This window comes from Garra rufa, chromosome 4, assembly GCF_049309525.1.
Source record: "Garra rufa chromosome 4, GarRuf1.0, whole genome shotgun sequence".
Taxonomy (NCBI): Eukaryota; Metazoa; Chordata; class Actinopteri; order Cypriniformes; family Cyprinidae; genus Garra; species Garra rufa.
In genome coordinates this window covers 20,426,442-20,451,149 of record NC_133364.1, presented here as the reverse complement: position 1 = coordinate 20,451,149, position 24,708 = coordinate 20,426,442, and the positions used below count along the sequence as shown (strand labels likewise).

Below are 24,708 nucleotides of genomic sequence, written 5' to 3'. Positions count from 1 at the left end.
ATCGATTCACTTCAGAAGGCCTTTATTAGTCTCCTGGAGTCGTGTGGAGAACTTTTTATGATGGATGGATGCACTTTATTGGACTTAAAATTCTCAACGGCCATTTACTGCCATTATAAAGCTTGGAAAAGCCAGGAAAGTTTTAATATAACTCTGATTGTATTTGCCTGAAAGAAGAAAGTCATATACACCTAGGACGGCTTGAGGGTGAGTAAATCATGGGGCAAAAGATTATTAAAAAGTATAAAACTGTCCAAAATATACTTTGCTAACCACTATTAAAATGGTGGGAAAAGAACGTCAGATTAACGCCTTTTTTCACCTGGCAGATGTTAAAAGTGGCCAAAAATGTTGTAGTCTCACACTAAAGGATCATTTTCTTTAGATTTGATGGTTAATACTGAAGAATAGCAGCTGGTAGAAAACTATCTTGGGTTTTCTTGTGCTAAATAGAATATTGTGGGTTTATAATGAAATTTGGTTCTTCTGCAGACATGTGCGTGCACACACACACACACACACACACACACACACACACACACACGCACATTCGATCCCTCACACCTATTACCAATCCAGAATGGCTATGAATGCTGCAATGAAAAAAAAAAAAAGATGATTTCACAGCGATTTCTCCTCCCCACAAACCCAGATTCCCCTGCTTCTGTGATGTAAGCCTGTAAATCCCCGGTGCCTGAGGGCTTCATTGACAACCAAAAACATATGTGGAATGCATATGTGAAGATCCAATCAGACTTTTCCCTTACAAAATGTGTATTTCCGTTCCAAAGAGACTAATTCACTCTGTTGTTAAGATGCATATAGAACGGTCAATTTGACCCTAACAATCACTGTTGTTTTTGCTACTTCTGGGCTTTTTAATGGTTTTATTTCAGCTACTAACAGCTAAGTCAGTAATAGTGTATATGAACCATATGTGAAGAAGAATTCGGTCTTCGGAGGTTACATTCACCTTTATATTTGTGACCCTGGACTACAAAACCAGTCATAAGAGTGATTTTTTTTTAAATAAATAAGCTTTCCATTGATGTATGGTTTGTTAGCATAGGACAAAATTTGGCCGAGATACAGCTACTTGAAAATCTTAAATCTGAGGGTGAAAAAATTTTAAATATTGAGAAAATCGCCTTTAAAGTTGTCCAAATTCTTAGCAATGCATATTACTAATCAAAAATTAAGTTTTGGGATATTTACGGTTGGAAATTTACTAAATATCTTAATGGAACATGACCTTTACTTAATATCCTTATGATTTTGGGTATAAAAGAAAAATCAATAATTTTGACCCATACAATGTATTTTTGACTATTGCTACAAATATACCCAAGACTATACACTCTCAACTGACACATCATACACTGATACGTCCGTTTAATAGATATTTTCCATTCATATGGCGTATTCCCGTTTGATAGAGCGTCTTATTCTGTCACCCTCACATTTCTCACTCATTTTATGTTTTCCACACAATCCTTCTCTCCCTCCTGCTTCGTCTCCCGTTCCCTCTGTACTTTGCCAATGTAAATGGAAAGCAGAGCATTTGATGACAGCGGAGGATTTGTTCTTCAGCACAGAGCTGCTGGCACTGATCTATTGCTAAGAGGGAGTGCAGTGGGCTGGGGCAGTTCTTAGTCTCAGATACCCTCGTGTCTATTGCATTAGATGTGAGTAAGTGGTAATCTCTTCTATCGGAGCGTGGTTTCACAGTCAGACTGGCTCCAGATTGAGCCTTCATGCCTACTAAAACCCAGCGTGTTGGATCTGATATGGGTCTCATGTTTTCCCCTGTAAACTTACTGCCCTGTGATCGCAAGGTTGGGTGGAATGAGGAAAATTAAAGGGACAGATGTTTGTATTTATTTATTTATTTTTACAAATACTTGTGACTCAAGTATGTGAACTAAGTCTTGATGGTTGACTAGTCATCTGACAACTGACTAGTCAATTAGTAAGGTTAACTAGGACCATAAAAGATTTACGGTATTTAAAAAATCCAAATCGTTTCACATATTTTGGACTATGGGAGGTGACATTTTTTCGATGACGTGAAATGGTTGCACTCAGTGAGCTACTGGCGCTACCTGTTACTATTTTTACCGCAACGCAACTCTGAATATAAAATACTGATAAAATGCCACATTGTGTGCCTATTGGTTGTAATTTTCAGTCGAAGGGCAACAAGAGAAGCGATGAAAGTCTTCACTGCTTTTCTAGTGATAAGAACAGGAGAAATAAAGAAGATGCCTGTGGACAAATAAAACTTCCTAAAGACCTGCGTCTTTGTTCTCTCCACTTCAGCCCTGATGCCTTTGAGGCTTTCAGTAGACCACAGCTACTGAAAGAGCTTACAAACGGCAGAGACAAGAAACGCTAGATGCCATCCTGGCAGGATGTAAAAATGCTAACGTTTGTCATGATGTCGCAGCCCCTGAAGAAGCTTCTCAGTGTCGATTTCACTCGATATCCAGGAGTGACATTTGGTTTAAGCCTATGCATGGCTATATCCATCTTTCAGTAACTGTGGTCATTGTCATTATTTTATTTGAGGGTTGTGGTAAAAATAGCAACAGGTAGTGCCATTAGCTCACCGAGTGCAACCATTTTACATCACCAAAAATAATGGCGCCCCCGTTAGTCCAAACTATGTAATAAACGATTTGGATTTTTTAAATAACACAAATCTCCCATGGCGTTTCTACTGCATATTTAGTAAGAACATAATTTGCGTTATATTAAGCCATACAAGTCTTAATACCCCGGGATGCCTTTAAGTCTTTTTTTTTTCTTTCAGATCAAGAATACTCTAAAGATATTCGCATTAAGCAAACTATTTCAAACTAGTTATAACTATGGGAGTAGTAGCACATCTGGTTTAAAGCATCACCAAACAAACTTGCAAAAAAATGGCAATCTGCCATTGGTTGGCCACACACAGATAACTCCACCCCAAAGCGATGCCACTGGTTGTTGCTATGTCTGGCAGGTCAGGAATTTCAAACAAACAAACAAACAAACAAACAGTGTTTTGATAGTGCCATAGTGTTTATGTTTTTGGGCGGGAGGAATCAACCAATGATTGTCTGGCTTAGTTAGGCTTGTTACCGCCACAACAGTATGAGTTCACATAAAGTTTCTGCAAAGCACACTTGCAAAGACAATGCAAGGACCATGCATTTATAACTTTTGTGCACATAAAGTGCTTTTCTGACCCAAGCCACTTCTATACATTCATATACTACATCTGTCTGTAAGTAATTGTATTACTCTAAGTGTTGCATGAGACAGCTGAGGAGTGAGAGAGACTGAAAGACCCAAGAGACAGGGTGTGGAGTAGTTCACATCTGTGTGTGTGTGTGTGTGTGTGTGTGTGTGTGTGTGTGTATGTGTGTGTGTGTGTGTGTGTGTGTGTGTGTGTGTCGTTTATCTGAGATCTATGTCAACCCCACCACACCGCTCTTGTTCCACTCTCTTCCTGCAAAGAAGGAAATGGCATAAATGCACAGCTACGCGACCTCAAACCAACACCTTCGTGGGCAGTGCACCCTTACGTGTCAGATGATTGATGATCTTTTTGAGGTGTTATAAATGCAAAAGCTGAAGTTGACACATAATTGTGATGTCAAAGGAAAAATTCTAATTAATGAGTGGGCAGGAGTCTTGAGGGTGCAGTTCAGATTAGATACTCGGCTTTATAGCAATTTCACGCTGGCGGCCTTTTGATAGCTCAAGGCTTGAGGGCCGACCACAGGTCTAAATCCCTTTTGTTGCTTGATTGACTATGACTCCCAGCTTCAGGTTATGCATTGAAGTGCTGCGGAGAACTTTTTTGTGTTAGAAGTTTAATAGAAAAACTACTGAATAAAACCGTATTGATTTTTCTTTGAGTAGCTTACCTGCTCTGACTGACGAAATCTTACTGTATGTATCTTTTGTTTCTTTTCCAGGTAGTTAACGGACACACTGCACAATGCGTGAATACAAGTTAGTAGTCCTCGGATCAGGAGGTGTCGGCAAGTCTGCGCTGGTAAGTGGCTGCCATCTTTCTCTGCCTTCTTTCTTTATCTCTTTTTCATGCCGTTTCCTTCTCTATGTAAACACAACAATTTTCAAGTTTGTTTATCTTCCGTAAACATCTTACAGTCTGGTTCTAGACCACAAATATTATAAATGGTGCTTGCTGAGGATTTTCCATTACGGTTTCCTTGTGATGGACAAGCGACGCCAATTCGTCAACAAGCATCTTAAATCCAAGTGATTCAGTCTAGGCGTGTCGCAATATTAAAGGAATGAAAATTCTAACATTAATTACTTACCTACATGTCGTTCCAAAACCGTTAGGACCTTCGTTCATCTTCAGAACACTAATTAAAATATTTTTGATGAAATCCGAGTGCTTTCTGACCAAGAGCTACAGAAAGGTAGTAAGGACAATCGATAAAATAGTCCATGGGACTTCATTGGTTCAACGGTTCAATGGTTCAAAAGCTTAATAACATTACGGTTGAGCCACTGATGTCGCATGGACTATTTTAACAATGTCCTTACTACCTTTCTGGACCTTAAACATTTCAGTTGCATTGCTGTCTATGCAGGGTCAGAAAGCTCTTGGATTTTATCAAATGTATCTTAATTTGTGTTTCCCGAAGATGAACGAAGGTCTTACAAGTTTGGAACGACATGAGGGTAAGTAATTATTGACAGAATTTTCATTATTAAATGATAACCGTAAGGAAATATTGATATTGTGTTGATACTACATGTATGATAGTATCGTTAATAATCCAGTGGCTGTAACTATATTGTTGACTTTTGAATGTAGTAGGTGGCGGCACAGCAAATTAACGCCAGATGCCACTTGTCTTAAAATGGAAAAGAGACGATGACGCCGTGTGTAGTAACAAATCACAGCCTGACCCCGAAAAAAGTTGGCTCATCTGTGTGGGAGTTGTTTAGATTCTATAAAAAAAGATGGGGTGTTTCTCTTTGATTCATTTTTGTATGTTTTTGTAGTTATGGTTACTCTGCCTCACTATACTCTTATTTTGAGCGTAGAAGAGACTTAAAGAGGTCTCTTCTGCTCACCAAGCCTGCGTTTATTTGATCCAAAGTACAGCAAAAACAGTATAATTCGGAAATGTTTTTACTATTTAAAATGAAATCATTAACAGAAATCATTGTAATATTCTGATTTGCTGCTCAAAACATTTAAAATGTTGAAAACAGCTGAGCAGATTTTTTTTTTCAGGTTTCTTTGTTGAATAGAAAGTACACAAAAACAGCATTTATCTGAAATAGAAATCTTTTGTAACATTATAAATGTGGAGCAATGATGCTGAAAATGTAGCTTTGAACACAGGAATAAATATATTCAACAGTTATTTTAAATAGTTAAAAATATTTTACGAATGTGCAGTTTTTGCAGTTTTTTGGATCAAATAAATACAGACTTGGTGGGCAGAAGAGACTTCTTTAAAAAACATTAAAAATCCTACTGTTCAAAAACTTTTGACTGGTAGTGTAGCAAATTACATTCTATATTGGGAAAAAGCATACATCGTCTAAGTGTAGAGAAACTGGTTTCCCCATCTAAAAGAACTGCTGCTCTGCTCCGTCCAGCCATGTAGCGTCTCTGGAGAACATCTATCCTCAGTCAGGTCAATAAAGGTTGTGAGAACCAAACTGGCCTGTGGTTGGTTGTGGTGCCCTTTCTAAGCCACTCAAACATCCCATAGCTGAGTCACAGATATAGTGAAATGACTGCCTCTGTGTGTTAGCATTTTCTATTTAGTCAGCATAATGTACAGTTGAAGTCAAAAGTTTACGTACACCTTGCAGAATCAGCAAAATGTTAATTATTTGATAGGGATGCACCGATCCGTATCGGCCGATCACTTGCGCGTTTTGTCAGTAAAGCCGGTTCTGTAATCAGCGGTAAATGCCATCAGGTGCGTGATTTCACGTTGAGCCGTATATACTACACACAACCGACGAGCTGCGCAAATCAATGTTCATTATCAGTGTGAATGTGCGCAGCTCGTCAGTAAACAACGGCTGTGTGTAGTATATACGGCTCAACGTGAAATCACGCACCTGATGGCATTTACCGCTGATTACAGAACCGGCTTTACTGACAAAACGCGCAAGCATGATCGGCCGATTCGTATCGGTGCATCCCTATTATTTGACCAAAATAAGAGGGATCATACAAAATGCATGTTATTCTTTTTTTAGTACTGAGTAAGATATTTCACATAAAAGATGCTTACATATAGTCCACAAGAAAAAAAATACTGTGTTGTACCTGAATGATCCACAGCTGTGTGTTGTTTTTTTTTTTTTGGAGTCCTTTGTTTGTCCTGAACAGTTAAACTGCCCACTGTTCTTCAGAAAAATCCTTCAGGTCCCACAAATTCTTTGGTTTTTCCGCATTTTTGTGTATTTTAACCCTTTTCAACAATGACTGAATGATTTTGAGATCCACACTGAGGACAACTGAGGGACTCATATGCAACTATTACAGAAGGTTCAAACACTCACTGATGCTCCTGAAGGAAAAACAATGCATTAAGAGCCGGGGGTGAAAACTTTTGAACAGAATGAAGATCTGTAAATTTTTCTTATTTTGCCTAAATATCTTTTTTTTTAATTATTTTTTTAGTACTGCCCTTCAGAAGCTACAGAAGATACTTACATGTTTCCCGGAAGACAAAATAAGTGAAATTTACCCTGAACTTCAAATTCAAAAAGCTTCTAATGCATCATGTTTCCTTCTGGAGCATCAGTGAGTCTCTCAGGTGTCCTCAGTGTGAAAAGATGGATCCCAGAATCATACAGTCATTGTTGAAAAGGGTTCAAATACACAAAAATGCTGAAAAACCAAAGAATTTGTGTGGTAATGTAAAACCACAAGTAGCTCTTCAGTGGGTCAGAGTGACAAAACCATATGGGAAATTTCTACTGCATGCCATTAGCTTTAAATTTCCACATTCACCCTGAAGTTTAAAACCAGACCAGTTTCCTCATGAATGATCGCTTATCACTGAGGTCACTGTTTGCTTCCTTAGCTCGTTAGCGCGCTAGTACTCATGTACTACCGTACATCCCGCTGACACCACTTTGACCTAGTTAGTTCCATCCCAGTGAACTCAAATGGCTCACCCATTGGAGAGCCGCCACAATGGCCCGACCCACTCACCTCGGGGCCCAACAAAGAGCCCATTGGCTGTATGTGTGCCACAGGGTGTGAGAACCGTCCACCTCCATCCTCTTCCATCTCAGCGTAGACCTCTTTCAGCGTAAAGCACATAGACTTTTATTGTCCATTAACCCTAATTGGAGCACTATGGATGAGTCTGGATGAAATGGCCACACAGAGTTAATCGTGTTGTAAATGCATTCACATTAAGCTCCTGTCCTGCTCTGTGCAGACGGGGGGAAAGAGACAGGTCTGTAAAATCAGATCATTACTGTGTGGGGTCAGCCTGGTGTCCTGTAATGGAGCTGCTGTATAGACTGACACCCACTTTATAAGTGGCACCGCAAATCTGCCGAAAAGACAAAAACAGGACTTACAGGAATGAATGAAGTACTTGTACTAGATGTAAACAGCAACACTGGGTTAACCAATGCAGTGTGAGTTTGAGGTGGGACTTCCTGTTGGGCCAACCAGATGGGGATGTGTTTGGAAAACCTGCATGAATTATTTTTGGTGACAACAGTGTCCCAGGAATCATAGGCCTATATTTTAGGGTCATTATTCAGAAATGCATACAAAATGCAAATATACATTTAATGGCGTTATTTATTTATTTATTTTATTCATTCAGATTTTCCCCCAAATCACTTTCCTACCAAACATGTTTGAACAGTAAGATTTTAAATCTTTTTTAATGTCTCTTCTGCTCATCAAGGCTGCATTTATTTGATTCAAAATACTGAAAAAGCAGTAATATTTTTACTTTTTAAAATAACTGCTTTCTATTTGAATATATTTTAAAATGTAATTTATTCAAAGCTAAATTTTCGAGTCTTTAGTGTCACATGATCCTTCAGAAATCATTCTAATATGCTGATTTGCTCTTCAAGAAACATTTATTATGCTCAATATTTAAATTTTTTTCAGGATTCTTTGATGAATAGATAGATCCAAAGATCAGCATTTATCTGTTTAAAAAGCTTTTGTAACATAATACACTATCCCATTAGTAAGTTTGAAATCAATATTTGTATTTTTTTATTTGTTTGGGGGAAAGAAATGATAGAAATTAAAACTTTTATTTAGCAATGATGCTTTAAATTTGATCCAAAGTGATCATAAATGTCTTTATCATGTTACAAAAGATTTCTATTTCAGATCAATTCTGTTCTTCTGAACTTCTGTTTATCAAAGAAACCTGAAATTTTTTTACTTAGCTGTTTTCAACATTAATAATAATAATACATGAATATTAGAATGATTTCCTTTTTCTAAATGACTTTCCTTAATTAGAAAGTGAACATGAACAACGTATGTCAAATGTTTTATTAAAAATTGTTAAAAAGTTTTCTCAAAACTACACTGTAATTCAAAAGTAAAACCAGTAATGCTGTGAAATATTATTAGAGTTTAAAATAACTGCTATTTATTTTATTAAATTAAAAAATGTAATTTATTTCTGCGATGGCAAAGCTGAATTTTCAGCAGTCATTACTTCAGTCCTCAGTGCCACATGATCCTTCAGAAATCACTCTAATCTGCAGATTTTTTGCTCAAGATTTATTATTATTATTATTAATAATACTTTATTTATTTTGAAAACCGATGTGCTGCCTAATATTTTGCGGAAACGGTGATACATTTTATTTTCAGAATTGCTTGATGAATATAAAGTTCAAAAGAATATCATTTATTTCAAATTTGTACCATTATAAATATCTTTACTTTCACTTTGATTCGTTTAATGCATGCTTTCTAAATAAAAGTGTTAATTAAACATAAATGGTAGTGTATATGAAACCAAAAATGAGTGGAACGAATATTCTACGTTTCATTTGCATTCATAAATTTATCCTTGATATTTAAAAACGTAGGTCCACCTGGAAAAGTTATACTTTATCACTATAAATAAACACATCTATGGACATTTAAATATGACGTTTACTTCCAGAACATTACTTGCTGACTTGTGCGCTCTTGGACAGTTCTGCAATGTAAAATGCACAGCCATTATTGTGATATAGCTCAGCACTTGTGCGTATGTCTCAATTTACACACTTACAACACAGGAAGAAACCACACTGTGGACATTATTACTAGCTATATGTTTAGTAACAGGGCTAACATATGATTCACCATGGACTTTGATTTCTGTGGTCTGGTTCAGAGGTTACCTCATTGGTTTGTGTGTGTTCATGCTTGTCCTGCACCCTTGACTACAGCAACTAAAACAAAAATGAGCTGGGCTGTTCTCAAACATTGACTCGATCTGACTGTTTTGAGGAACTGTCGCATAACCAGGCAACACCCTGTTAGTTTATCCGTCAGATGAGTTGCGGTAGTCCGGGGGAGGACAGGGAATCGGACAGGAGCAACAGGGTCAGCTTGAGCTGTAGTGATGGATTGCCAGAGCTAACACAGAGAGCCCATCTGCCTGCAGGCAGGAGCGGATCCACTCAGATGGCCATTGTGCTGCTGAGTGAGACCGCACATGCTAATGTGTTGTTGCTCATCGATAGCCTAAAAACCAAAGCCACCTTTCAACTTCCACCATAGTGCTCAAATCTCATTCGCATTTTAAACTTAAAGGGATAGTTCACCCAAAAAAGGTAAATCACCCATCCAAGGTGTATATGACTTTCTTCCTTCAGACGAATGCAATCACAGTTATATTAAAAAAGGCCTGGCTTTTCCAAACTTTCTTTTTTCTAAACTTTATAACAGCAGTGAATGGGTGTTGAGATTTTCAAGTCCAATAAAGTGCATCCATCCATCATAAAAATCCTCCACACGGCTTATGAACAGGCGTACGACAGTTAGCGCAAGTTAGAGACTGTAAGTTTTAAATATGGATATTTTTTCTTACACAAATGCATTGCTTCGCTTCAGAAGGCCTTTATTAACCCTCTGGAGCTTTTTATGATGGATGGATGCACTTTTTTTGGATTTCAAAATCTGGACAACCATTCACTGCCATTATAAAGCTTGGAAAAGCAAGCATTTTTAATATAACTCTGTATTCATCTAGAAGTCAAGTACACCTAGGATGGCTTGAGGGTGAGTAAATATTGGAGTAAATTTTATTTATGGGTGAACTATCTCTTTAACATTTAGACACGGTTTTCAAACTGGGTTTGTAAACTTATGTTTGAGGTAGTAACTTTTATTCAGCACGGATGCATTAAATTTATCAAAAATATTAAAGACATGTATAATGTTGCAGAAATGTATTTAAAAAATTGCTGTTATTTAGAGCTTTCTGTTAATTATAATCTTAACGTATCGAGGATTCCATAAAAATATGTTTAAATTGATGATTAAGATGAAAACTAAGCACGCATATCCACGAAAAAAAAAAAAGCTCGAAATTGGGTACTTAACAAAAATAAATAAATAATACAAAAATTTAATAATGGACTTCACACAAGGTAAAGTTTCAAGCTCACAGGCCGACAAAAATATTTAGCATTTTTGGAGCCTATTGTGTGCTGATTTTAATTAAAATTGATACGAAAATTTAAAGCAACAAATCAACATATTAAAAGGATTTATGGAGGATCATGTGACAGACTAGAGTAATGATGCTAAAAATTCAGCTTTGTCATCACAGGAATAAATTATGTTATATAATGTATTAAAATAGAAACAAGTTAAAATATTTTAAGTTTTTATTTATTTTTGATCAAATAAATGAGTAAAAGAGACTATAAAAACAAAACAAAACAAAACAAATATTACCGAGTAGTGTATTTGATAGTTATTTTTTAAATACATTTATAATATATATTTTTTTTTTTTGGTTTGGAAAGGTTTGTTGTGAAAAATGGTTTACAAATGGATAGTTAAACTGAGTGTCTTAATGATATGTTTATACATCTAACATTATTAACAGTGGCTAGAAAGTAACTTAAGACCAAGTAAATATTTCCAGGTAATATTTGTTTATTAATTTCCTTGGACTTTAATACAATGGCATGTAAAAGGTGATTATTTTTTTGTAATAATTACATTTTTAATTTAATAATAATTCATAAACAACATGCAGTCATTATAGTATCAATAATATTTTTTTACCATTCAAAAGATTTTTAAGGTTTTTAATGAGTCTCTTATGCTCATCAAGGCTGTATTTATTTAATCAAAAATACAGAAAAAAACAGTAAATTGTGAAATATTATTGCAATTTCTAATATCGGTTTCCTAATTTAATATACTTTAAAATATAATTTATTTTTGTGACGCATTGCTGAATTTTCATCAGTTTTCAGGGTCTCATGATCCTTCATAAATTATTCTAATATGCTGATTTATTGTCAGAATTTTTCATATTTTTTGGCACATGTGATACAGTTATTCTTTGACGAATAAAAAGTTTAAAAGAACAGCATTTATTCAAAATAGAAATCTTTTCTAGCATTTTAAGTCCATCCTTAACACATCCTTACTTAAATAAAAGTAATAATTTCTTTAAAAAAATACTGACCCAAACTTTTGAATAGTAGTGTATTTTGTAGCACAAAAATTCTATTTTGAACCCTGTTCTTTTGAACTTTTTATTTATGAGGAATCCTGAAAAAAAGTATCACAAGTTCCAAAAAATATTAAGCAGCATAACTGTTTGCAACATTGATAATAAATCAGCATATTAAAATGATTTCTGAAGGATCATGTGACACTGAAGACTGGAGTAATGATGCTGAAAATTCAGCTTTGCTTTACAGGAATACTTTATATTTCATAGTATATTGAAATAGAAAATGGTTGTTTTAAATTACAATAATATTTCACAGTTTTTCTGTATTTTTGATCAAATAAATTCAACCTTGATGAGCATAAGAAACGTTTTTAAAAACATTAAAAATCCTACAGATCCCAAACTTTTGAACAGTACTGTATACCTGCCTGTGTGTGTGTGTGTGTGTGTGTGTGTGTGTGTGTGTGTGTGTGTGTGTGTGTGTGTGTGTGTGTGTGTGTGTGTGTGTGTGTGTGTGTGTGTGAGATGCTTAAATGTCCTGTACTTTTTTCAAGGACTTAATGGCAACACCAAAATGAATAGTGTAATGCAATAACAAACTCCTTCTGGTTATTAATTGTAACCGAATATGATAAGAGCTTTTTTAATATAAGCATGACCTTTACTAATCCTTTGATACCCATCATCTCCACAATATTTGTTGCTTTCACTTGAAGTGGCTGCTGGGATATCAGCATGCTGAGCGTGCCTGTGTGCATTTGATCTAATCGCTGAGAGCAGAGCAATGCACACACACTCTCCTCTCCTTCACACATCCTCACTGCTCTTTGTTGGAACATTGTAATCAGTGGCCTCCATTGAATTTACATGCCTTGTTTCCACATCTCTCTCCCCATATACGGAATATTTTTAGCACTCTTTCTATGTGTGTGTGCGTGTGTGTGTGTGTGTGGAGTAGGTCGTAGTTCAGAGCTACTGTGAGTAACGGAGCCAGAAAATGTGTGTGTGTGCATTAGAGAGGCACTAGTGTAAACCAGCCAGTGAGAATGAGGAACAGAGCTGCAGGATAAAAGACGTTCGGAGCATATGTGCCAGCTGACACTCGTGCACATGGTCTGGTCTGTCTCAAGCACATCAGTTCAACTCCGCTGCATCAGCACACTTTACCTCTCTGGGGCTGCTCACAAACCCCCGGCGTCCTCACCGCTGACTTCATGCCCTAAACCTTCTCTGAAACAGGCAACACATGCACAGTGCAGCCCAGCAACAGCCTTGAGAAGTTGAGATGCATGGAGCTGATGAAGTGTGAGAAAGAGATGGAGTAACATTCCAACAGAAATAGCAGGAGGTGTTCACTGCATATGCAGAGATATGAGAACTGCCACTGGAATTCTTCGATTGAATCCTCGGTTTGCAAAAAACATTCTTTGTGGTTTTATAGCCGAGTAGAAAACTAGTGAAGCGACATACTCTCGAGAAAAGAGAACAAGGTGTTTCCACATTCAGACACTCACTGCTGAGACAAGCTTGCACTGCTTGCATCCAAACAGTAAAATCGTTACCATTTAGCTTTTTAAAATGTGAAAAGTATATAATACAGTTGAGGTCAAAAGTTTTCACACACCTTGCAGAATCTGCAAAATGCTAATTGTTTTATCAAAATAATATATATATATTTTTTTTTTACAGAAATTTAGTGCTGACATGAGTAAGATATGTCACATAAAAGATGTTTACATATAATCTGCAAGAGAAAATAATAGTTTAATATATATGTATATATGTATATGTATGTATGTGTGTGTGTGTGTGTGTGTGTGTGTGTGTGTGTGTGTGTTGTTACCTGAATAATCCACAGATGTGTTTTTTTGTTTAGTGATAGTTTTTCATGAGTTGTTTCTTCTGAACAGTTTAACTGTCTGCTGTTCTTCAGAAAAATCTTTTAGGTCCCACAAATTCTTTGGTTTTTCAGCATTTTTGTGTATTTGAACCCTTTCCATGAATGACTGTGATTTTGAGATTCATCTTTTCACACTGAGGACAACTGAGGGACTCATATGCAACTATTACAGAAGGTTCAAACGCTCACTGATGCTTCAGAAGGAAAAATTATGATTTAAGAGTAGGGGGTGAAAACTTTTGAATTTGAAGATCAAGGTACATTTATTTTGTCTTCTGGGAAACATTTAAGTATCTTTGTAGGGTTAAAAATGTATATAAAAATGAAGTAAATTTTTTTTAAAAGAATGTAAACAATAGCATTGTATTTAAGTGTACAGTACTCATTTTTATTTGACTTCAGTTTATCGAATTTCATCAAACTCCTTTTTAAAATATGACAGTATTATCACACTTTATTATTTTATTTTATTTTACTAAACAATTTTACCAAATAAAGTGCTATAAAACTATTATTATTTTATTTTTATTTCTATAGTTCTGTGGGTCACACTACGATATGTGTAGTGTGAACCCCAAACCAAATCTCAGATGCTCTTATGAGAACCAGACCAAAACACTTATTTGCACTGTCTATGTGATATAATTTCCTGTTTTGTTTTATTTTTAACATGTGTCTGCATGTTGGCTACACCACATGACCTCGATATTGTGGGCGAATGTTTTTTCAAATATGAATAAGCAGTGAAGCCATTGTTTTTGTAAGAAGTAGTAATAAAATATTATGCTAAACTAACCTTTTTCTTGTTAAAGGAGATACAGATAATGTACTCACCCCTTTGTCATCCAAGACATTTCAGGATTTTTCTCCATATAGTGGACTTTAATGGTTCCCCCGATTTTGAACTTCCAAAATGCAGTTTAAATGCCGCTTCAAACGATCCCAGATGCGGTTGTTAAGAATCCCAGCCAAGGAAGAAGGGTCTTATCTAGTGAAATGATCGGTTGTTTTCATAAACAAAATACAATTTATATACTTTTTAAAGTCAAACGCTCGTCTTTTCTTGCTCTCCCTGAACTCCTTTTATTTCCGGTTCAAGACAGTTAGGGTATGTCGAAAAACTCCCATCTTATGTTTTCCCTTAACATCAAAATCGTCCTACATCGCTGTTTTACCTTTTTTGTTAAGGGTGTTTGATCTTTTTTGCATGTTCACTTTACAAAGACTGGGTCGGTACTTCTGTAGCAGTGTAGAATGATTTTGAAATGATTTCATGATTTCCGTTTCACTAAATAAGACCCTTCTTCCTCGGCTGGGATCACTTACAACTGCATTTGGGATTGTTTGAAGCCGCATCTAAACTACATTTTGGAATTTCAAACTCGGGGCACCATAGAAATCCATTATATGGATGTTTTCCTCAAAAATCATAATTTCTTTGCGACTGAAGAAAGAAAGACATGAACATCTTGGATGACAAGGTAATTTTATGTTCTGGAAGAGAGCTTCTCCTTCGATGAAAATCATTATAAGGAGAGTTGCCCCCAATAAAAATATCAAAATGAATTTTAATTCAGAAATTTAAAAGCATTGGCGTATTCAAATCATTGTATGTACACTACCAGTCAAAAGTTTTTGAACAGTAAGATTTTTCATGTTTTTAAAAAAAAGACCAAATCTGCATTTATGTGATCCAAAGTACAGCAAAAACAATGTTTACAGTAAAATTGTAAACTATTTTTAGTATTCAAAAGAACCATTTTCTATTTGAATACATTTTAAACTGTAATTTATTCCTGTGATTTCAAAGCTGAATTTTTAGCATTTATCTTTTCACTTATTTTTTACTAACACACACAAAATGAACACCCAGACAGAAAATTCATTTAGCTTGAACTATCCTTTTGAGATCCACTCTAATCTTTTCAAATAGCTAGTCTCATCTCAACAGATTTTTACAAAAGACGGCATTAGCTGCCAATAATTTCACAGCACACAGGCACTAATCTAAATTCATGATTCCTTCTTTCGTCAAGGCTCTTGTTTATTTAGCTTGATTCTTTTTATCCACACTGAGGCATTAGGTAAACAAATGAACTCTGGTTCGCCGGGACAAAGCCTGTTGCGTGTGACGAGCGCTCGTACAATGAGATCACTCGCACCCCGTGACTGACATCACCTGTTTCTTTCTTCTTCACTATGAGTCTTTTCCTCTCCCTCCCATTGTCTTCCTCCCACAGTTGATCAGCATCTTAATGGTTTTCTGTTGTTTATGGATCCTTGTCCAAACACAGCTCTCATTAATGAATCTAGGCTGGGTGAAGTGCGAATCAAAGAGGATGATCAAAGGTCACCTGAAGCCCCCGCATTTGTGGGCAGCGTCACATGATTTTCATATTCTCCGCCACCCCTGCACTTCCTGTGAAGTCACTGCAATCGCCTTTAATTCGGTCTTTTGTTTCAACACGATTGTTCTTCAAACCCCCTGCAATTTACTTTCAACCTCTGGATGTCGTCTGTAAATCTTTCTATATTTACAGAGGTAGTTAATTGCTAGGTAACCGGTCTCCCAGCAACATAGAAATACGTTTTGATCCTTGACCAGCAAGTCTGGCCTTTTTTCTATGTGAAGTGGCCATTGCCCTTTTCGTATGAGCAGCACCTATGAGGTTTGTTAGGGCAGGGAGAGCGATAATGACACGCAGTGACTTGTTCAGGTCATAAGCGGACACAAAACCTCGGAGCCTTTCGAATGGAATTCCCCGTCAGCCACTGGAAGTGAAAGTCATTTTGCACTGTGTCAACATGCTCGTGTTTGAGTATCGTAACATTTAATGGACATGTCTTTTTCTCTTTGTTTTTCCCCTCTCTTCCTTCTCTCTATCTCTCTCGCTCTCCAGACTGTTCAGTTTGTCCAAGGGATCTTTGTGGAAAAGTATGACCCCACAATAGAAGACTCATACAGAAAGGCAAGTCTGCATCAGTTTTACTGTGCATAAGCTGTCAAACTTTTTAATGGTTTCCAGACTTGGAAGCCAATTTATTGTTTTCTGACCTCTTCTTAGCCTGACACATATTGTACAGAAACACATGAAATGAACTATGAATTATGTGTCCAAATATAGTCTGTATGTTTTTTTGTTGTTGTTTTTTTTGGCAGGAAAGAGAACCCAAAAATGTTTTATGTATTGCTTAACCATGATGTAAGCCATACTTTGAGTGAATTAAATGCCTTTATATAATTTATTTGGACTGAGTTACTCGTAATTGCGGCTTTACATCTCAAAGTATACACTATCAGTCAAAAGTTTTTGAACAGGAAGATTTTTAATGTTTTTTAAAGACAGCATTTATTTGATCCAAAGTACAGCAAAAACAGGAAACTTTTCAAATAAATGTTTTCTGTTTGAAAATATTTAAAAATGTAATTCATTCTTGTGATCAAAACTGAATCTTCAGTGTCACATGATCCTTCGATTTGCAGTTCAAGAAACATTTATTATTATTATTAGTTTCAGCATCAATATTTTATATTTTATAAACGGTTAAGCACATTTTTTGTCAGGATTTTTGATGAATAGAAAATTCCAAAGATCAGCATTTATGTGAAATAAAACGCTTTAATATTATACACTATACAATTCAAAAGCTTGGAGTTAGTATAATTTATTAATTTTTTGGGGAAAGAAATTATAGAAACTAATACTTTTATTTATTTTGCTTTAAATTGATCAGAACTGATAATAAAGACATTTATAATGTTACAAAAGATTTCTAAACTTTCTATTACTCAAAGAAACCTGAAAAAATTCTGCTCAGCTCTTTTTAATATGATAACAATATGTTTTTGAGCGACAAATCAGAATATTAGAATGATTTCTGAAGGATCATGTGACCAGAGTAATGAAAATGAAAAAAATTCAGCTTTGAAATCACAGGAATAAATTACATTTTAAAATATATTCAAATAGAAAACTAGTTATTTTAAATAGTAAAAATATTTCAAAATGTTACAGTTTTTCTATACTTTGGATCATATAACTGCAAGCAGAAGATACTACTTTTAAAAAAACAAAAAATCTTACTGTTCAAAAACTTTTGACTTGTAGTGTAACTTTATTTTCTATGTGGCTTTATGTCTAAAAATTAGGGGTGGGCATAGATTAATTTTTTTAATCTAGATTAATCTAGATTAAATCTTGGAATTAATCTAGATTAATCTAGATTAAAATGGCTAATTTGAATTCTGCTAAAGGCATTTTCAGAATATGTGTGCTACCCAAATAATGACTAAAAGTAAGTCTTCGAGAACGGGCCAGGTGGCGCATTAGACCAGGCGCTCATCTCCTGTTTCCAAAATGCATCACAAACTGCTTGACAATTGCATTTACAACATAATTACCTATACAAACTTGTTTAACCAAGTACTTCTGCGCAAAAGGCTGCACAACGTGCGCGTTGCCGGTAAATACACAGACGCGCACGGGCATGGATAGCCTATCTGCGTGCATAGTCTTCCATTAAACTGCGTTGCTTTTAGAAGCGTCAATTCAGTTCTTGCATATAGTTTAATGTCTTTATTTCTGGATTATCAAAGTAAATTATAACTCAAACTTGAGATTTTACTGGGGCACAGCAGATTTTCATTGGGACACGTGCCCCAGTAAAAAGGGTCTAACAACGCACGCACCTGCCCTGAAGCGGCTTCATAACTTCATGTCTGCACGTCTCGTTTGATGTGGTAATTTCACAGAAGTTGAAGACTCGTTCTCGCCTCCTACAGTGCAATTCGTATAGGTATACGTCATCCGTGCTAAAATATCAAGGTGAAAGTCATCATATCTTGCGTAGTTTAGACCCAGCTCCCAACCCAACTTTGAGAATAGATTAACGGCGATATTTTTTTTATCGCCCGATAAGAATCTCACGTTAACGCAGCACGTTAACGCCGATAACGGCCCACCACTACTAAAAATGTGACTTTGTGTGACAATTACCTGTTTTATTTTTTATATTCTAAAAGTGTGGTGACATTAGTGACGTTTTGTCAAAATTTTATGGGAAAATAACTGATCCATTGTCTTTAGTTAATAGTGTAGTGATGTATGAAGGACAGCTTACAGTAAAGTCACTTTTAACCCAAGTATTTGTCTTTCACTCAACATGACAACCAACTTGAACCCTTTGAGAAATCTGTGAGGAGAAATCTTTTTCCCTCAGACAAAATCCCCAGTTGTGTTTTTCCCCAAGAAAATTCATCAAACAACAATAATTGTGACCATACCTTAAAGGAATAGTTCACCCAAAAATTTTAATTCTGTCATTAATTACTCACCGTCATGTGGTTCCAAACCTGTAAGAACTTTGTTCATCTTTAGAACACAAATTAAGATATTTTTGATGAAATCCAAGAGCTTTCAAGACCCAGGAAGATAATGTGGTTAAAATTGCTGCGTTGCTGTTTATGCAGGGTCAGAAAGCTCTTGGATTTTATCAAAAATATCTTAATTTGTGTTTTAAAGGAGTAGTTCACTTTCAGAACAAAAATGTACAGATAATGTACTCACCTCCTTGTCATCCAAGATGTTCATGTCTTTCTTTCTTCAGTCGTAAGGAAATTATGTTTTTTGAGGAAAACATTTCAGGATTTGTCTCCATATAATAGACTTCTATGGTGCCCCCGAGTTTGAACTTCGAAAATGCAGCTTCAAAGGGCTCTAAACGATCACAGTCGAGGAAAAAAAGAGTTTTATCTAGCAAAACGATGGGTTATTTTCTAAAATAAATTACAATTTATATACTTTTTAACCTCAAATGCTCGTCTTGTCTAGCTCGGCAAGATGGGCGTTTGAGATTTTAAAAAAAAAAGTATATACGTTGTAAATGTTTTTAGAAAATAATCAATCGTTTCGCTAAATAAGACCCATCTTCCTCGGCTGGGATCATTTAGAGCCCTTTGAAGCTGCATTTAGAAGTACAAACTCGGGGGCACCATAGAAGTCCATTATATGGAGAGAAATCCTGAAATGTTTTCCTCAAAAAACACCATTTCTTTACGACTGAAGAAAGAAAGACATGAACATCTTGGATGACAAGGGGGTGACTGCATTATCTGTAAATGTTTGCTCTAAAAGTGAACTACTCCTTTAATGATCGAACAACATCAGGGTGAGTAATCAAAAAATTTCATTTTTTCATTTTTGGGTGAACTATCCCTTTAAGGTTTTCATATAAAACCTGACTCTTAAGTAAACATAATCTCATTAGATGAGTCATGTGAGCCGTGAATGTGTAATAACTAATAGATATAATTACAATAATGATATAATGATAATAAAACAGCAATTTGTTAAACAACCTGCAGTAACACAAGACCCAAATGGTGCAGCGCTTTCCATCAAAACTAAATGGCTTCCATTATAATCAATGAAGCTATAATCAATGAAATGGAAACACCCATCTGTGACACAGATTGCTGAGTATAATATATATTTCTGCTTATGTCGGATTTTTTTTCAATTGCAGTGCGGGTATATCATGACAGAATCTCTATCAGTTGACACATTTCTACAGGACATACAGTATTCTGTCTAGTAACACACGTCAAAGAAAACGCTGTGTGCGTGTTTGTGGGATGTCTTATCGACCCTGCACTCAGACTGTGGTGTTCGATGATGTTTATATTTTAATGGCCTCTGTCCAAGGCCTTGAGACAAAGGCTGTGTCTAAAAATGAAACTTCACTCAAACAGTAAAAGGAAGTCCCATCTTGACCAGCAACTCCCTTCCTCACTGTTGCTTACGCTGCTGTCTCACAGGCACTTCCTGTAGGCGAGGCCTACTGGTGTTGACGTACAGTACCACATTTTATTAATGCAGGTTTTGTTCCCTGTGTATACAGTGGGCCCAAATATATTTGATCATTTTTAAATGCATTAGTTGGACTTAATATTAACTTAATAATGTTCACTTCACTTCTTCCAGAACAAAAATGTACAGATAATTTACTCACACCCTTGTCATCCAAGATGTTCTTGTCTTTCTTTCTTCAGTCGTAAAGAAATTATGTTTTTTGAGGAAAACTTTTTAGGATTTTTCTCCATATAATGGACTTCTATGGTGCCCCCGAGTTTGAACTTCCAAAATGCAGTTTAAATGCAGCTTCAAAGAGCTCTACATGATCCCAGCCGAGGAAGAAGGGCCGTATGTAACAAAATCTGTTATTTCCTAAATAAAAATACACTTTATAATCTCAAATGCTCGTTTTTTCAGCTCTGCGTGTACTTTGTGTATTCTGGTTCAACAGTTAGGGTAGGTCGAAATTTTCTCCTCCATCTTAAAAATTGCCCTACATCGCTGTTTTACCTTTTTTTGTAAAGGGCATTTGATCTTCTTCAGCACTTTCGCTTTGCAAACACTGTGTTGGTACTTTTGCAGCAATGTAGGACGATTTTTAAGTTGGAGGGGAAAAAGAGATGCGAGTTTTTTGACATACCCTAACTGTCTTGAACCGGAATACACAGAGTTCAGGCAGAGCTAGACAAGACAAGCATTTGAGGTTAAAAAGTATATAAATTGTAAAAAAAAAAATTAGACAATAACCAATCGTTTTGCTAGATAAGACCCTTCTTCTTTGGCTAAGATCGTTTATAGTCCTTTGAAGCTGCATTTAAACTGCATTTTGAAAGTTCAAACTCTGGGCACCATAGAAGTCCACTATATGGAGTAAAAACCTGAAACGTTTTCCTCAAAAAACATAATTTCTTTACGACTGAAGAAAGAAAGACATGAACTTCTTGGATGACACGGGGGTGAGTACATTATCTGTAAATTTTTGTTCTGGAAGTGAACTACTACTTTATAAATATGAATTTTATTATATTCAATGATAAAATAGCAACTCAATTTTTATTAATACTTTTAACCAAGGTTGTTTTTAGTCGATATGTTTAGTCGATTCATCTCATTAACTACAAATCTACAAAACTACAAAGTGACTTTTGTCTTAAACTACAAAAAATGTACAGATAATTTACTCACCCCCTTGTCATCCAAAATGTCCATGTCTTTTTTTCTTCTGTCGTAAAGAAATTATGTTTTCTGAGAAAAATATTTCAGGATTTCACTCCGTATAGTGGATTTCTGTGGTGTCTGCGAGTTTGAACTTTCAAAATGCAGTTAAAATGCAGCTTGAAAGGGCTCTAAATGATCCCAGCTAAGGAAGAAGGGACTCTATCTTATCCTCCAACTTTAAAATTGCCCTACATCGCTGCTTTTAGAAAATGAGACTGTCTTGAACCTGAATACACACAGTTCAGGCAGAGCTAGACAAAGATGAGCATTTGAGGTTAAAAAGTATATAAATTGTCTTTTTTGGGGGGAAAATAACCAATTGTTTCGCTAGATAAGACCCTTCTTCCTTGGCTAAGATCGTTTAGAGCCCTTTCAAGCTGCATTTTAACTGCATTTTGAAAGTTTAAACTCTGGGCACCATAGAAGTCCACTATATGGAGAAAAATCCGGAAATGTTTTCCACAAAAAAGATAATTTCTTTACGACTGAAGAAAGAAAGATGACAAGGGGTTGAGTAAATTATCTGTAAATTTTTGTTCTGGAAGTGAACTACTACTTTATAAATATGAATTTTATTATATTCAATGATAAAATAGCAACACAATTTTTATTAGTACTTTTATCCCAGATGGATTTTAGTCGATATGTTTAGTCAGTTCACAAAGTGATTTTTATCTTAAAATAAATTTAAAAAATTGTGTTTTACAATTTAAATAGTTTTTTTTCTTTTACAATTAAGAACAAATAGAGTAAAATCGTATTGAATTCTGAAAGTGTCATCGTTTTTGTGTGTAATAGCTCCTCATGAAGGCTGTTTTTTGATGCCAGTCTGCTTGTTGTTGACTTTCTGTTGTTGTTTTTTTTGTCTTGTCTTTGCAGCAAGTGGAGGTGGATGGACAGCAGTGTATGCTGGAAATTCTGGATACTGCCGGAACGGTAAGGTTTGAACTTACAAATTACAATAAACACAGGCATTTGAACAATACATCTATGTATTTTTAAGATTTCATTATAATTCAATCCAGTTATACCTATTATATGCAACTGGTGTTTAAAGGAATAGTTCACTCAAAAAATACAAATTCTGTCATTATCTACTCATTCTCATGTTTTTTTTTTTTTTTTTCTGTAAGACCAAACTAAGATATAGATCTGAGAGCTCTCAGGAATGTGCATCAAAGACTGACACAGTTGTTGAATACAAAGTATTCTCGTAGCTTCATAAAATTAAGGTTGATCCACTGTCACATGGACTATTTTATCAATTTCCTTTCTACCTTTCTGGGCCTTGAACGTGGTAGTTGCGTTGCTGTCAATTTAGGGTCAGAAAACTCTCGGATTTCATCAAATATATCTTAATTTGTCTTCTGAAGATGAGCAAAGGTCTTACAGTTTTGGAACGACATGAGGGTGAGTAATTAATGACAGAGTTTTTATTTTTGTGTGAACTGTCCCTTTAAAAGTCCCCTGAGGTCACAGCCAAGATAAAATCTTGCATGGTAGCTGCCAGCATCAGTATACAGTCAGTCATGCGTGTTAACTTTTAACCAACAACCTGGAGATTAAATGCATGGTTTGAATTCAATGGCTTTAAAACCTCAGATTGCAGAAGAAAACAATTCGGGCTTTCAAAAACATTTTTAAATCTGATTTTTTTTATTGTTGTTGAAAAATTCTCACAATGTAAATCCATCACATTCATGAGCTGAGAGCTGGTGCTGATTGAGTGTTACATTTGGCCCCGGTCTCCCCCTGCTGAAAGTTAAATGATAAATAAGTGTGTGCATGTGCATATTTGTAGTCATACAGGTGCTGGAGGTTAGAGAGCGATTTGGGCCCCTATGGGGGATAAGGACATATTTCCAGTTCTGCAAGCCCCTGTTTTACAACTCTGAGTTGTGGTGGCAGATGGTGAATGTTGTCCTTGGGCTCTGTGCCCCAGAATGGAGCCACGGTTCAAATGAAACCGAGCCAAAGAAGCTGAGAATATTCCTGTCGGAGATGTGAACTACAAATTGGCTACAGTTTTTTGTACAGTAGGACTGGCACTCGCTCTGAAATGGTCAAAGTATTATTCAATCTAGTGTTAGTTGCAAAAAAAGGAGCATAATCTTTTATTAATTAAATTCTGAAAGTGGCTGAGTTGAAACCACAAAGTCAGTGACTTGTGAACTAAATGACTTACATTTTAATTAACACCAGTTTAATGGCATACAGAAGTATTGCAGATTTAAGAGAGAGTTAACTGGTAAAATCTGGCATCATTTACTCACCTTCAAGTCATTCCAAAATGATATGAATTATTTCATCTCTAGAACACAAAAGCTGATGTTTGGAATAATGTTTATGCTGCTCTTTACCTTGTAGTGAAAGTAAGTGCTGACTAGCAGCTATCAAGCTCTAAAAAGGATCAAAACATTCTTAAAATATCTTCATGGAACAAAGAAAGACTACAATTCTTTGAGTTTGTTTGTGTGAATTTCTCCCCCACAAATCCTGAGCTCATGCCCACTCACTAGCACATTTAATGAGACACTGTTGTGTCCTCTGGAGAAAAAAATCATTATTTCTCCTCCACAGCCTTTCTTTATTAGACATATTACACACGTTACCTTTGACAACCATCTTTATTCTCCACGGGTTTTTGAAGCGCTGACCACATTGAGCACACTGACCCAGAGGAAGCAAAGCTGTGAAGTTATTCACTGTGGCCTTATTAACCTCACACCTTATCAGGTCACTTGACGTTCTGCTCATACAGGACAAGGCCTGTCTGTCTAAGCCTAAGTTCATTCTGAACCACAGTGTTAAAAAAAAAAAAACATCAGGTTGTTACAACTTAAAATAACTGATTTCTTTTTTAATATATTGTAATATATATAATTTATTCCTGTGATAGCTAAGCTGAATTTTCAGCAGCCATTACTCAAGTCTTCCAGTTTCACATGATCCTTCAGAAATCATTCTAATATGCTGATCTGTTGATTAAGAAATATTTATTATTATTATTATTATTATTATCAACACTGAAAAACTATGGAAGCCC

The 24,708-nt window shown here is 35.7% G+C and overlaps 1 protein-coding gene across 1 annotated transcript in view; it reads left to right on the top strand.

Annotated features, from left to right (window-relative positions):
• The window catches only part of rap1b (RAP1B, member of RAS oncogene family), an 85,264-nt gene that overhangs the window by 44,428 nt on the left and 16,128 nt on the right, over positions 1–24,708 (top strand). The window contains exons 2-4 of the mRNA XM_073838070.1: positions 3,966–4,045; positions 16,491–16,559; positions 22,542–22,598. Coding sequence (XP_073694171.1) covers positions 3,989–4,045; positions 16,491–16,559; positions 22,542–22,598 — 183 coding nt within the window. The 5' untranslated portion in view covers positions 3,966–3,988. The remainder of the gene's footprint in view (positions 1–3,965; positions 4,046–16,490; positions 16,560–22,541; positions 22,599–24,708) is intronic.